Consider the following 13187-nt stretch of genomic DNA (forward strand, 5'->3'; position numbering starts at 1 on the left):
GTCTGTGATGATTGTTGTCTGTCTATTACTGTATATTTGATTGTCAACTATGTCCTGGTTAACTACATTTTAAAAAATAAATTAAAATCAACTGAGGTTCAAAGCATTCATTTTAGACATACTTAATACACTGCCTCACCCTCTCAGCATCACACATACAAATCACACTGGCTTGAGGACATCCAGTTGCCCTAGAGAGCCTAGGCTGAAAATAACTAATTACATTACAGCCAACGGTTCAGTCTATTTATCCAGAATGGATAGACCCCCCTTCTTCTAAGGTGAAGGTCACTCTAGATTTATTTGAAGCTGAGGTACTATGAACTAACTGTACAAGTAGATGTCTACATATAGTATAGGCATCACTGCATCCATGGCTTTGAGCAAAATATGACTGATCACACGCATCAGTGTGAGTGGACTATGAGGTATCATTTGATAGTGTGTTCACTGGGTCTCAGCATGAGTAAAATATCTAAAAGGATTGGTTGAACTCTTCCATATCCAACAACGCCGGTCCTGTAATGGTGACAGGGTGGGTCTGGTCCTGCTGCAGGACAACAGATGATATGGAGTGGGAACCTTCCTGTGGCACAGACGGGTAAAGAGACATTTTGTGAGCTCTTCATCTTTGAACTGAGGATGAGAGGGAGTATAATGGCTAAGGCAAGCTCTCATTGTGTAGCCTTCTTCTAGGGTTAGAATAACCTATCACAATGAGCCAAGCACTGCTCATTCAATGAAGCCGCCTTGAAATGGACCCAGACAGGACAGGGGAGTGGAGAGCCACCTTCCCCTTGCTGACAATGCTTTAAGGATGTACCTGGGGGCGGCTGTAGCTCAGTTGGTAGAGCGGGTCTTTCAGTGATCGAAGGGTCAGTGGTTCGAATCCCAGCTCCAACTGTCCACATGTCGAAGTGTCCTTGAGCAAGACACCTAACCCCAAAATTGCTCCCAATGAGCAGGTTAGCACCTTGCATGGCAGCTACCGCCATTGGTGTGTGAATTGGTGAATGAGAGGCCATTGTAAAGCGCTTTGAGTGCCGCTAAGGTGGAAAAGCGCTATATAAGTGCAGTCCATTTACCATTTACCTGGTCCACTCCACACTCCAGCACAATACACTCAAGAGTTCAGTAGCTACAGCTTCCACTGACTGTTTGGGGCTCAGAGCTTCATGCTAGATGTGAGATGTAAATATAAGAGATGAGATGACACGCTAGTCGGGACATTCAGGCAGAGGGAAGTTGTGCTTTTGACAGCCAATAGTAATAGCCACTCACCGTTACCAGGCCAGATTCACAAGTAACATGACACAAGTTACTGCTTTGGTCCCACATAACCAATTTGACTATTGACTAATCATAGCATATTATTGCACTTACGCAGGGAGGGTGATAAGAGTAGGGTGTCTAGGGTGACACATTGTAATGGTGTAGCCTACTCCTCATTTCTCATTTAAGACAACACATTTTACACCACCAAAGCTTGGGTCTCTCAAGTCTGCACCTGTATCAAATGCCCATAGGAACAACCCAAAACAGTCAAATACAACATTTATGGCATGTACTGTATGTTCATACCCAGAATAGTTATACTGATATTAGACTCAAGATTCAGTCTAAGTCTTCAACTAGAGACTGAAGACATCCGTCCAGATTTTGGCGCTAAAAGTGGGTGGAAACAATTTGAGACATTGAAAAAACCCTACATTGCAGAACCAACCCCAACGTCTTTAGGGCAGTCCTTCCTAATGTGGTGAATGTTTTGTTTTGATTCTCCTCTCCAGTTCGTTTGGAGGGCATAATCTCTGGTAAGGAAGGTCTTTCACCTTATTGGAGATGTAGGGAGTGGTTCTAATTGGCAGCGTTGGTTTTCAGCGCTGTTCTAGCAACGATTTTCAATGGAGACGTCTCCAGACTTTCTGAGGCAGAGATCTGGTATTGTGAGACTACACTGATATGAGCTGACAAGACAGTAAGATGAGTATGTGTTCCTAATTACTTTAACTTGTGATAATATCTTAATGACTTTATAAACAAGTAAAAAATAATACAATAACAGTATTCACTTCAGTGACTCAAGCTACTCTTTAAACACATGAATTGTAATGGGAGAACCAGCAATGGGTTTCTCTATAATATATACTGTAGCTGCTCCTAAACAAACACCATAACGCTCCTGAATAAATACGACCACCCACAACAGACATCAGAAAAGAACAAACCCTGTAGACCGGAAGGCTAATCTGCTCCAGTTGACCACGCTGAATAACCCTCTCCAACGGTGGGGGAAAACGCTCAAACAAAGCCCTCCCTCCCTCCCTCCCTCCGTCCCAGCTGTCCATCGGCCTCTGACTCCTCTATTTGCTGTTGATGGTGAGCTCCCTCTCTGAGCTCAGGCTGGTGGTGGTGGTCTCCTTGCGGCTATCCCTGGACCTCCTGTCCGTGGCGGGGGACGAGGAGGTGGTGCCCTCCTCCCATGTGGGCAGGGGGCAGACGCGGGCTGCCAGACTGAGCGGGTGGGGGTGCGCGGCGGCCGAGCGGCTGTCGGTGCCCACGGTGAAGCAGCTGTCCACGGCGGAGCTCTGGCTGGGCCGGACCTGCCGGCAGAGAGGCCCGCACAGCAGGGTGAGGAACTCCTTACGCACGCTCCGGTGCATGTAGCCGTAGATGTAGGGGTGTAGGCAGCACTGCAGGAAGAACAGCACCAGGGCCAGCGAGGCCAGCCAGGGGGGCACCGCGGCGCCGGAGCAGATAGACACTGTGTTGAGGACGCTGTACGGGCCCATGCTCAGGATGTAGGAGGCCATGATGACGAACACCACCCTGGCCGCCTTGCACTGGTAGTGGCGTCTGTGCCTGGCCCGGATGGGGTAACCCCTGGCCGAGAAGGAGCTCTCTGCTGAAGGGGCCTGCTGGGGCTGCCGCTGGGGGCTGGAGGGGCAAGGGGCCTGGGAGTCCGACTGCTGGAGCGGGGGGTTGGGGTGGCTGTGGGTCTGGATGGGGTGGACTAGGGCGTTCTGCCTCCTGGCCGCCCGGAACACCATCCAGTAGCAGCCCAGCATGATGAGAACGGGTAGCCAGAAGGAGAAGGTGGAGACCAGGATGGAGTAGGAGAGGCTGGAGGACCACACCACAGAGCACACGTTGTGGCGGCGGTCAAAGTCGATGGCACCCCAGCCGTAGAGGGGCGGCGTGCTCTGGAGCAGGCTCAGCACCCAGGTGCATGCGATGAGGTTGGTGCCCAGGTGAGGGGTCATGCGGGTGGGGTAGGAGAGCGGGTGGATGATGGCCAGGTAGCGGTCCACTGACACCACGATGATGGTGTTGACCCCTGCGAAGGCGAAGAGGTGCATGAGCACCACCAGGGCCTGGCAGAGGCGGGCATCCAGGGGCCAGACGCTGGGCACGGTGGCGGCGATGGCAAAGGGCATGACCAGCACAGTCTGGAGCAGGTCCGCCAGCAGCAGGTTGAGGACGAAGCGGTTGGCCACGTGGAGGAGCTGGGGTTTCCTCTGGAACACCAGCAGCACCACCACGTTCCCGAACAGAGACACGCACACGATGACCGAGATCAGCGCCATCTTCACCACGCTGCTCGCCACTGATGGCCACGCCGGGCTGGCGCCGGGAGAGCCAGGGTCCCAGGGCATGGCGCTGGAGTTACTGCCCACGCCAGGTGCCTCGAGGGTGGGCATGCTGCGGCCGACAGACCGGCGGAGAGGGCATGTGTGGCTGCAGGCGGGCAGAAGACTCTGTGTCTAGTTCCACCCTGCGTCGCGGAGATCCTTTCTATCCGTCAGTCTGTTTTAATTTTGAGGGAAATGGATTATAAGAGAAGCACACGTTCAAACACATGGCTGTCTGCTTTCAAACATGACAAGCCAACAAGCATGACTAAAGCTGACTAAAAAACTGTCCTTGGAAGCTAATTTTTCATCCTCACTTAATTTGTTAGAGCTGAATAACCCTCAAATAAATCTATTGTAGTCAATTACATGATTAGAATTCCAGACACAGGTAGGCTGCATCAGGCATGTAGATTAGCCCCTCATTGCCTACAAGCCCACAATTTCATTAGGCCTGCGTGGCTGTATAAACAGAGACCATTGCCAAATAACTGAATTAATTTTTTTATTTATAATCATCAATAATCTAAATCTAAATAAACCAATAATAATCCATGCATCTGAACAGATTAAACGGTGGTGATAGGTTGCTGTAGGCTGCGAATTCTTACAGGCGATGTAAAAGTGAGGATGCAAACAATCTCCTTCAAATTCCATTGTTCAACCTACACATGCCACACCATCTAGTGATTTCGTAGTCTATTATAGGTTTCACACAACAGGACAAAACATCAGCTCTATCAGTGACACTGATCATAGACTAAATGTATTACCTTGGAATCGTCATTCCCTTTTGCAGTGGCGGATCCGTTAGAAATACTGAGTCTTTCCGTGTTTTGGCTGGTGATGCTGTTTTCAGCACCCGTCCGCACGGTCCCCCATTGAGACTGTTCGCTTCTCATCGCTTCGCCGCGCTCCCATTTTAGCCACCGCTGTATCGTCAGTGGCAGCCCCTTCACGTCTCTACACGCTTCATGTCATCCCACAGCGGGGGGTCGTCGCTTTCTAGTCAAACATTCATTAGGTAGGATGTCGTTATGAAATTCTGCGTCTTGTAGTCTACTCTCCCACTGTAGGGGTTGCAGAGCCGCCGAGGTGTAATGTTCAGACGCTTGCGCTGTGAATCAGCTCATCTGCAATCAGTTACATTAGCCCATTAGTCTCCTGGTGTTAAATGCAAAGGGTCTTTTTTGTCTCACCAGGGTGACCTATTGAGCATAATGATATTTATTCTACCCAAAATGAAGCCTTTGCTATTTTAATCAATGCAATGGTGGACATGGCTTGTTGCTTTCTGTATCTTAATTACATTAAAGGGATAGTCTCGAATTTTGGACACATAGGGCCTCATTTACAATTTAGCTATTATTTGTTGTTGATTGATTACTTGATTGATTGCAATGCAGGGATCATTTTCAGCTGCTTCCATGATGCCCCTCCTTTGGTGCTTTTGCTAGCGCAATGCATACAATGCATATGATACAGACATCCACTACCACTCACTTAAACACAGTGCACCCAAAGCTAATGAGATAGGACAGTCTGTTCAGGGTTAAATTGAGTGTTTATACCATAATTTTTAGTTTATACCATCACTTTACTTTGTGAGAAATAATTTCCTGTGTGAGTAGGAAGGCAAAATAATACTTACCTACAGTAATGTAGTGCCTTTGTTTACATTCATAGGTAGCCTTCTTCTTCTTCATGTGGGTTTCAATTTTTCTCTCCCCCCCAGGCTCGGGGCCGAGGGGCTATCCTTTTACCACCCCGAGCCTGGGTGAGGGGTCACCCGGGCTATATATCCGGGCACACCTCCAGGAGCCATGTCACCGTTTCGCCATCCACAACCGTCAGGCCATGCATTCCATTGGTTGTCCGATATATCAGTCAGTCCTGGGTGACATGATCTGCGGTTTGTTTGTCGGCGCCACACTCGCACGCCGCATCGATGAGTGGAAGCGTCCAACGCTGGTCTGGAGGGAATTAAACCTCACCCACGCCGGTCTGGGTAAGTCCATCCCGGGAGGGGACGAACCGGCGGCCGGGATGAAATCATGGAGTCTGGAGGTGTTTGCCTCCCACTCCACACGCCAGGTGTGGTCCGCCCATCCTGCCTCGCAGATGTTAGGATCTCTGCATTGCTGCAGGAGATCCCGTGCGGCACAAAAGGGTGTCTCGACTTGAGACGCCGGGGAGGCTCCGCTGTTACAGCGAGCCTGTCGTGGAGCAGGTGGTTAGGCTCCACGGCCCGGCAAGCGAGACGTGCTGTGGTTCCTGTGTGGCGGAGGCCAGCGGGCTGGATGTCTGCAAGGATGGGAAGGTTGTCCACAGGAGTGAGACGCAGGCATCCCGTCACAATGCTCAAGGCTTTGTTGATAGGCGGGTCGATGAGGCGGGTGTGAGCGCTGCGGCATCAAACCGGTGCACAGTATTCACTGGTCGAGTAGACCAGGGCTAGGGCTGACGTACGCAGGGTTTTTGCGCCGCCGCCCCAGCCTGATCAGACCAGTCGCCTCATCAACGCCACACAAGCTGTTAACTTCTTGCGCAGTGATTCGAGGTGTCGGCGGAATGTGAGTGACCTGTCCAATGTCACGTCGAGGTAGATTGATTCGGCGAAGTGTTCCATCGATGTGCACTCGGAGCTTACGTTTGGCTTCCTTGTTGTTAAGGTGGAAGGCCACCGACACCGTCTTTGCCTCGCTGAGCTTCAATTCCGTTCACTTCCATTTCCGGAGGTATGCCGCTAGGGTCTGCAGGGTCTCCTCCACGGCCTGCCAGTCTCCAGCGCAAGGTCGTCTGCGTAGGCGTTCTTCCAGGAGACTGTGGTCGGCAGGTCATAGGTGTAGATGTTATAAAGTAGGGGGCCCAGGACAGATCCCTGGGGGATGCCGTTCTTAAGGCGTCGCAACCTGCTTCGCTGTCCGCTACCGGTGGTGAGGGTGAAGCTGTGGTTTCGGACAAGCTCCATGATCATGCTGACCATGTGCCTGTCCGGCAGCAGGCGGAGCAGCTTGCAGGTGAGGCCGCGGTGCCATATGGTGTCGTAGGCAGCCGTCAGGTCTATAAAGACGGCTCCAGCCTTCTTTTTCGCCGAGAAGCTATCCTCGATGTCGAGTCATCAAAGGCGTAGATGAGACGCTCGAGGATCTTGAAGGGGATTCATAACAGAGAGATGGGGCGGTAACTCTTGGGGTCCACTTCAAGCTTTTTTGGCTTAGGGATCGTAACAACTAGGGCCCTTCTCCAGATTTTGGGGATCTTGTGTTGGCGCAAGCAGAAAGAGAGGAACGCTCTTAACCAGGATTTCAAGGCAGGCGTGGCATGGAGTATAAGCACCAGGCAGATAGAATCAGGCCCCGGAGCTTTCCCTGGCTTTACATGCTGGAGGGTAGTAGCGAACTCCTCCGGTGTGAATTCACCAGAGATTTTACCGCCGCTAGAAGTTGTGGCCTTTCAGAGGTCAGACACTTCTTTTGCCACGAGACGTGATGATTCGCTGTCTTTCCCCTCGTATGTCCCACTTTTCACAAATTGTTATGCGATTTATTTTGCAGAGATAGGTAGCCTAAAGTGAAGTATCACTCTGCTTCTCTACTTCCACAGAGAAAATTGGTAAGTAAAGAAGGATTCAATGATAGTAAACATGTTGTCCCCCACCCGTTATGCATGTTCCATTGTGGTAGACTCACAAGTTAGTCTCTAAATGCTGCACTCAACTAAAGACCATGTGTTTTCCAACATGTTGAATAGCCTCTGCTGAGCCACAGTAACAACATGCTAGTGATTAGCTCGGTAACGTTAGCTCATTCTAGTGGGTGCAAGCTAGTACGTCTATCTAGACCTCATCATGCTAGTGATTAGCTCGGTAACGTTAGCTCATTCTAGTGGGTGCAAGCTAGTACGTCTATCTAGACCTCACCATGCTAGTGATTAGCTCGGTAACGTTAGCTCATTCTAGTGGGTGCAAGCTAGTACGTCTATCTAGACCTCACCATGCTAGTGATTAGCTCGGTAACGTTAGCTCATTCTAGTGGGTGCAAGCTAGTACGTCTATCTAGACCTCACCATGCTAGTGATTAGCTCGGTAACGTTAGCTCATTCTAGTGGGTGCAAGCTAGTACGTCTATCTAGACCTCACCATTTTTATCATGAATAACAACGAGCTACAGACGTGATACCCACTAGGTTGGACAACGATCTGGCACAGACTGGTGTGTGGAGCAGCTTCTTAACCTCGTGGAAGTGGGTTGATGCGCCCCAGGTGCGGGATCTCTCGGTGGCTGGTTAGGGAGGGGCGCAGTCACCGAGATGAACGGCAGGTGTTGGTTGGGAGCGCACCCCGCTTGAGTCTGCTGCTGATGAGCTCGCAGTTCCCTCTGCGCCCTCCGGGAGGTGCTCGGGGACACATCTTCAGGGACAGGGACAGACTCAGAGGCAGGGACAGGTTCAGAGACAGTTGAGGGAAATGGACCGGCGAGGCAGATGCGGCGGAGCCGTGACAGTTGTTGTGGAAATTTCTGTCTGTGATGTTCAGGAGAGACGCAATGCCAACATTCTAAGTTTAACAAAGTTTATTACATGCAAGCAGGCAAGCAGCACAGTAGCCACATAGAATACATACAAACAGCACAATAACATACAAACACCCCCAATAACCCGTCTCGAGAAGGGGACCGTCAAATCTCAGTTGCTTTATGCACACAGCAGTCTGCAATGTGAGAAATGGCGGCCCAGATCTGCGGTTACAGTCAACATTTATACAATGAAAAACAACCTTGGTATCTGGGCCGATTCCTAGCCCTCGCTTCCCACCCCCCAGTCCAGCTGGAATCCTGTTTTGTCCACAGAGAGACTGGCAAGGCTGGGGCGTGAGCAGACAGTTACTTCTACAAAAACACAAGATTACAAAGTATATAGCATTCTTTCTCTAGCCAAGGTACAGTATGAGACGCCAGTTCTGTGGCCTAAACAGCAGACAGTTAGAGAGATCTAACTAAGGGCTAGTATGTCAAATGAATTCAAATAATGTCTAATAACAAAGAATTTCCATTACATTTTATCATTTATTGATAACACAAAAATAAGAAAGTTTAAGCAAAATAAAGCTGTTTTTGTCAGGACAAGAATCCTGTGAATAAACAAATATCAATTAATCACGAATATCATCATACTTCTACAGTTCATTAACAGCATTGTAGAACAGAAAAGGTGGTTGCTGGATGTTTTCGCTGGTCCATCGTGGAGCCTTTGTTTATCTAGGTGTAAGTCTCAGGATGCGTGTGCAATGTGAAATCGCCGTGGCAGTCAACAGGTGGCACTTTGGCCCTCTCCTATTGCTGGTGGTGATCTGGTCGTTGTGTTTGTGTCTCAGAAGGTTCTGGTGCTGCTTTGCAGTGGTTTACATGCATCCAGGTCACTCGTCCTGCTACCTTCACCGTGTGTGTGTGGTCTGGTAACACCTGGTAACAGTCCAAACCACCGTCTCTGGCTCCAGCTGCGTAGTTTGAAGTCCTTGATGACGACCCAATCGCAAATTCGTGGAGATTAGGATCAGCAGGAGTCGGGGCGGCAGGCCACACTTTGAATGAGTACTTTGTGCCCCAGGTTAACGCAGCTTTTGCTCGTCAGTCCTTTCAGAAGTTGACTCAAAACTCCGGTGAGACCATTCAGCAATTTGCTACGCGGTTCCAGGAATTTTATAACGAACCGGTTCACAAACCAGAGTTCCTTTGGTGGAAAAGGGCTGAGAGTAGTGAGTAAAACAGGAAGTCAGGTGATTGTAGAATCCCCAGCTGGAGCACGGTATACAAGAAATAGCACATTTGTGAAAAAGTACAGAACAACTGGATCGGAGGAGACACCCCATGAGCAGGGTGACATGCAAGGGTTGGAGGATGTCTTAGTGGACTCTGACAGGGACACAGTGACTCCGCCAACACCCGCTGACAACAGTATGTCAGACGCCTAATGCAGGCAGGCCTCAGCGAATCAAACGAACACCCCAGAGAATGGTTGATTATGATTTGACTTGATTTTAGAGTAAGGATATGAGGGGAATTTTGGTTTGTTTTATTGCCAGATATAGGTTTGCCTGATGCCAGTCTGCATTTGCAGCAATGATTTAGATGCAGCCTACTGTTAGACACAGGTTTGTAAGATGTCTATATGCAAAGTGATTATATAATTTAATTGGTATACACAGGTTTGTAAGTTGTCTGTAAATGTTCAAGGAAAAAAGGAATGTCATGTATTGAGTTTAAATCTGATACCTGGGGGCATCCGTAATGAGTGACGTCATGTGTGGAATGTGGTGCACCAGAACGCAGTCATTAAAAACTGTTGAAGAGCGAACAGGTGTCGGTCATTCGTTCCTGATTCGATTCGGTGTTTAGTCTAATTAGTTAAGTATTAAGACATAGACATAACAGATACCGATATATAAAAAAATGACTAACATTGGCCGATACCGATATGATTGCCGATATATCGTGCAGACGTCAGAATTCGACGTTTGTCCATCGCCTCCAAACGGCATCATACAGTTATAAATATAAACGTCGGCAGACCACGTGGGATATGGCTCAGTTTTTGATTGGTTGTTGTCAGAGTTTTGTGGTTGGTTGTTGACATTGGATCACGTGATGGAAGAGGGGTATAAATTTGCGATGGTGAGACAACACCGAGTGCAAAACTAGCTGGCGAAACTAGCAAACAACAACAACAACGTTTTACAAGCAACTAGCAAACAACACTACTAGCTAGCCAACTAGCTCACATTCTTACTGTCATTATTATTAGCTAGCATTAGCTACTGTTCTTATAGCTCGTGTTCTGACGTGGACACAGGGATCAGGCAAATTTACGAAACTGGACCCAGGAGTGGAGCTACTCGGACCCAGGAGTGGAGCTACTCGGACCCAGGAGTGGAGCTACTCGGACCCAGGAGTGGAGCTACTCGGACGCGCTTAGTGGGCGCGCTCCGCATATCGCAATATCACATATCGAATTGCTCAATGCTCGCTGCCCGAGCTGTAGCTCAGTTGGTAGAGTGGGTCGTTCAATGATCGAAGGGTCAGTGGTTCGAATCCCAGCTCCGACTGTCCACATGTCAAAGTGTCCTTGAGCAAGACACCTAACCCCAAATTGCTCCCAATGAGCAGGTTAGCACCTTGCATGGCAGCTACCGCCATTGGTGTGTGTGTGAATGGGTGAATGAGAGGCCATTGTAAAGCACTTTGAGTGCCGCTAAGGTGGAAAAGCGCTATATAAGTGCAGTCCATTTACCATGTATGATGCCGTCTAAAAATGACGTTTGGTGGCGATGGACAAACGTCGAATTCTGACGTTTCTGGTGAGACCAGGTTGTCCTTGATGAGATCAAATCCAGTAGGCTAGTCACGATATGATTGTCATCTGAGGACACATGATGTGGTGTTATAACAAGGGAACCATTCCTGTTGGGAGTCCCACTGTGACTGGGTGAGCCAGCAGGGTTCAAGGGTCACTGGTTTGATCCCCGTCGGTTACAGTGGCTATATACTTTTGGATACTGATCTACACATTAGAGAATGGCATGTGAAAGCAGAACCCCACCCCATGTTTTCACCAACTCAGTATTTACTTCCAGGGGACAGGAAAAAGAATGCATTTTGGGGGTATTTGAGCTTAGTGGATTGGGAAATGTGGAAAATGGTAGAAAGCTCACAACATAATGGCTCAGTAGCACCATCTAGAGCTAATAAGATTCATAACAACACAATGTAGGGCTCTGATACTTCAGTTGGAGCCAAACTGAGCAAGAGCATATCACTCAGCAAAATATCAGTGTGAGAAGAATTGGCAAGATTTAGACAAAGACGAGTATGTTCAATAGATTTTATTTTTTTTCTACATTCATGAAACTGATATCTAAGATTACATTTCACATTTTCCATTAGGACTATATGTTTAATCATTTGGAGGCAATTCACACTATTTGGTCTTGTTCAGAGCCATATTTCCCAGTGCCCAACCTACACACTGATATTTATATGGATGCAATAAAAATAGACATACTCTTCTGGAGTAGAGATGAGTCAAAATGAAGAGGAGACTCCTTCTGCATACAATAGACCAATTCATTATGCCTATCCCTCCGTGGACAACCAATTCCAACTTCCACACTCTTCCACACACACACACATACACACACACACAGTACCACACCATAGAGAGCTCACACAGAGCGAGCGTCACACCGCCGCTGCTGAAAAGGGGACCCATTCACTTCTCCCGCTCACACAATGACGTTTGTCTCCAGAGCCCAAACAGTTTAGAAGTAATTACTTGTGTTTTCCCCAGAAGGTGATTACTTTGCCACACTTGGCAGCCATTGTCACCGTCTGGGGCTTTGACATTCACGCGAGAGGGGCCGTCGCCACAAAGGGAGAGAAGTGCTCGATTGATGGTGAGCCCTCTGTGGCCCAGAGTGAATTTAAAAGTAGTTGTATAAGGCTCTTTCAGGAGATTAACTTGCTATAAGGGCTACCTGTCATGGACACATTCCCTGTATTCACAGTGCAGGCACAAAGAGTTTTTTTTTTTTTGTTTAAATTTTTTTTAAGCAGGGGCACAGCTGCATGAAAGCTAATGGTGAATGGGTATAATGGTGACAAAAGACAACAAACCTCAAGTGTAGAAAAATAAAGTGTCCTCTTAGATTGGAGCCCTCCATTCACTCATGGGCGGTTCCTCCTTCCTACCATTGAGGATCCGCCCACTCCGCCACCCAAGGCCCCAATCTAATTAATTTTAGACAGGCAGTGTTGTGGTTGCCGACTTGCAAAGAGAGTACCACTCTGGAGCAAAGTGCACTTTAATTAAATCTTTCTATTTGACAGACTTCCCTGGAAGTGGACGTCACAGGCCAGCGGACCAGCACAATCGCTGGAGGCTCCTGGCTGGGCCTCGGGCCACCCGCCTCGAGTGAGAAACACACACACACACACACACACACACACACACACACACCACATACTGCTGTCTCTGCAGTAGAGTTTAGGGATACATCTCACGCTATCAGACTGACGGACAATGTTTACACACAGACAGTGAAGGTTTGATGAACTATGTCCTTGTTTCTGGGTCTGGGTTGGGGGGGGGGGGGGTGGGGGGGGTGGCGGTTTGGACCGTTAAAGCGCACAGCAGCCTCAAAGGCAGATTAAAGACTGCCTCCACAGCCTACCAAAACCACAGGGGTCAGCTTAGGCTAAGAATGTGTGAGAGTGAGTGTGTGTGTGACTGTGTGTGACCCTGCGTGTGTGTTTGTGTGTGTGTGACTGTGCGTGTGTGTGTGTGACTATGTGCAACTCTGTGTGAGTGCGTGTGTGTGTGTGCATGTGTGTGTGACTGTGTGTGTGTGTGTGAGAGAGAGACAGAGAGAGAGAGAGAGAGAAAAGAGAAAGGCTGCATGTGTGCCCGCTTGCATGAATGTGAAAATTGCTCATGCCATTATTTCAGGGTTATAGATTAGAAAAAAAGGGAAATGAATGGGATTTGCTTTAATAAAACAGACAT

The 13187-nt window shown here is 48.7% G+C and overlaps 1 protein-coding gene across 1 annotated transcript; it reads right to left on the reverse strand.

The window, feature by feature from the left end:
• Positions 1 to 2360: 2360 nt before the first annotated feature.
• gpr101 (G protein-coupled receptor 101) lies at positions 2361 to 3698 on the reverse strand (the record flags this gene model as incomplete). The annotated part of the gene is made up of 1 exon (XM_084449035.1): positions 2361 to 3698. The coding sequence occupies one exon, from the start codon at positions 3696 to 3698 to the stop codon at positions 2361 to 2363; it is 1338 nt and encodes a 445-aa protein (XP_084305161.1).
• Positions 3699 to 13187: the final 9489 nt, after the last annotated feature.

The sequence above is a fragment of the Borostomias antarcticus genome, assembly GCF_949987555.1.
Source record: "Borostomias antarcticus genome assembly, chromosome: 14".
In the NCBI taxonomy this organism is placed as follows: Eukaryota; Metazoa; Chordata; class Actinopteri; order Stomiiformes; family Stomiidae; genus Borostomias; species Borostomias antarcticus.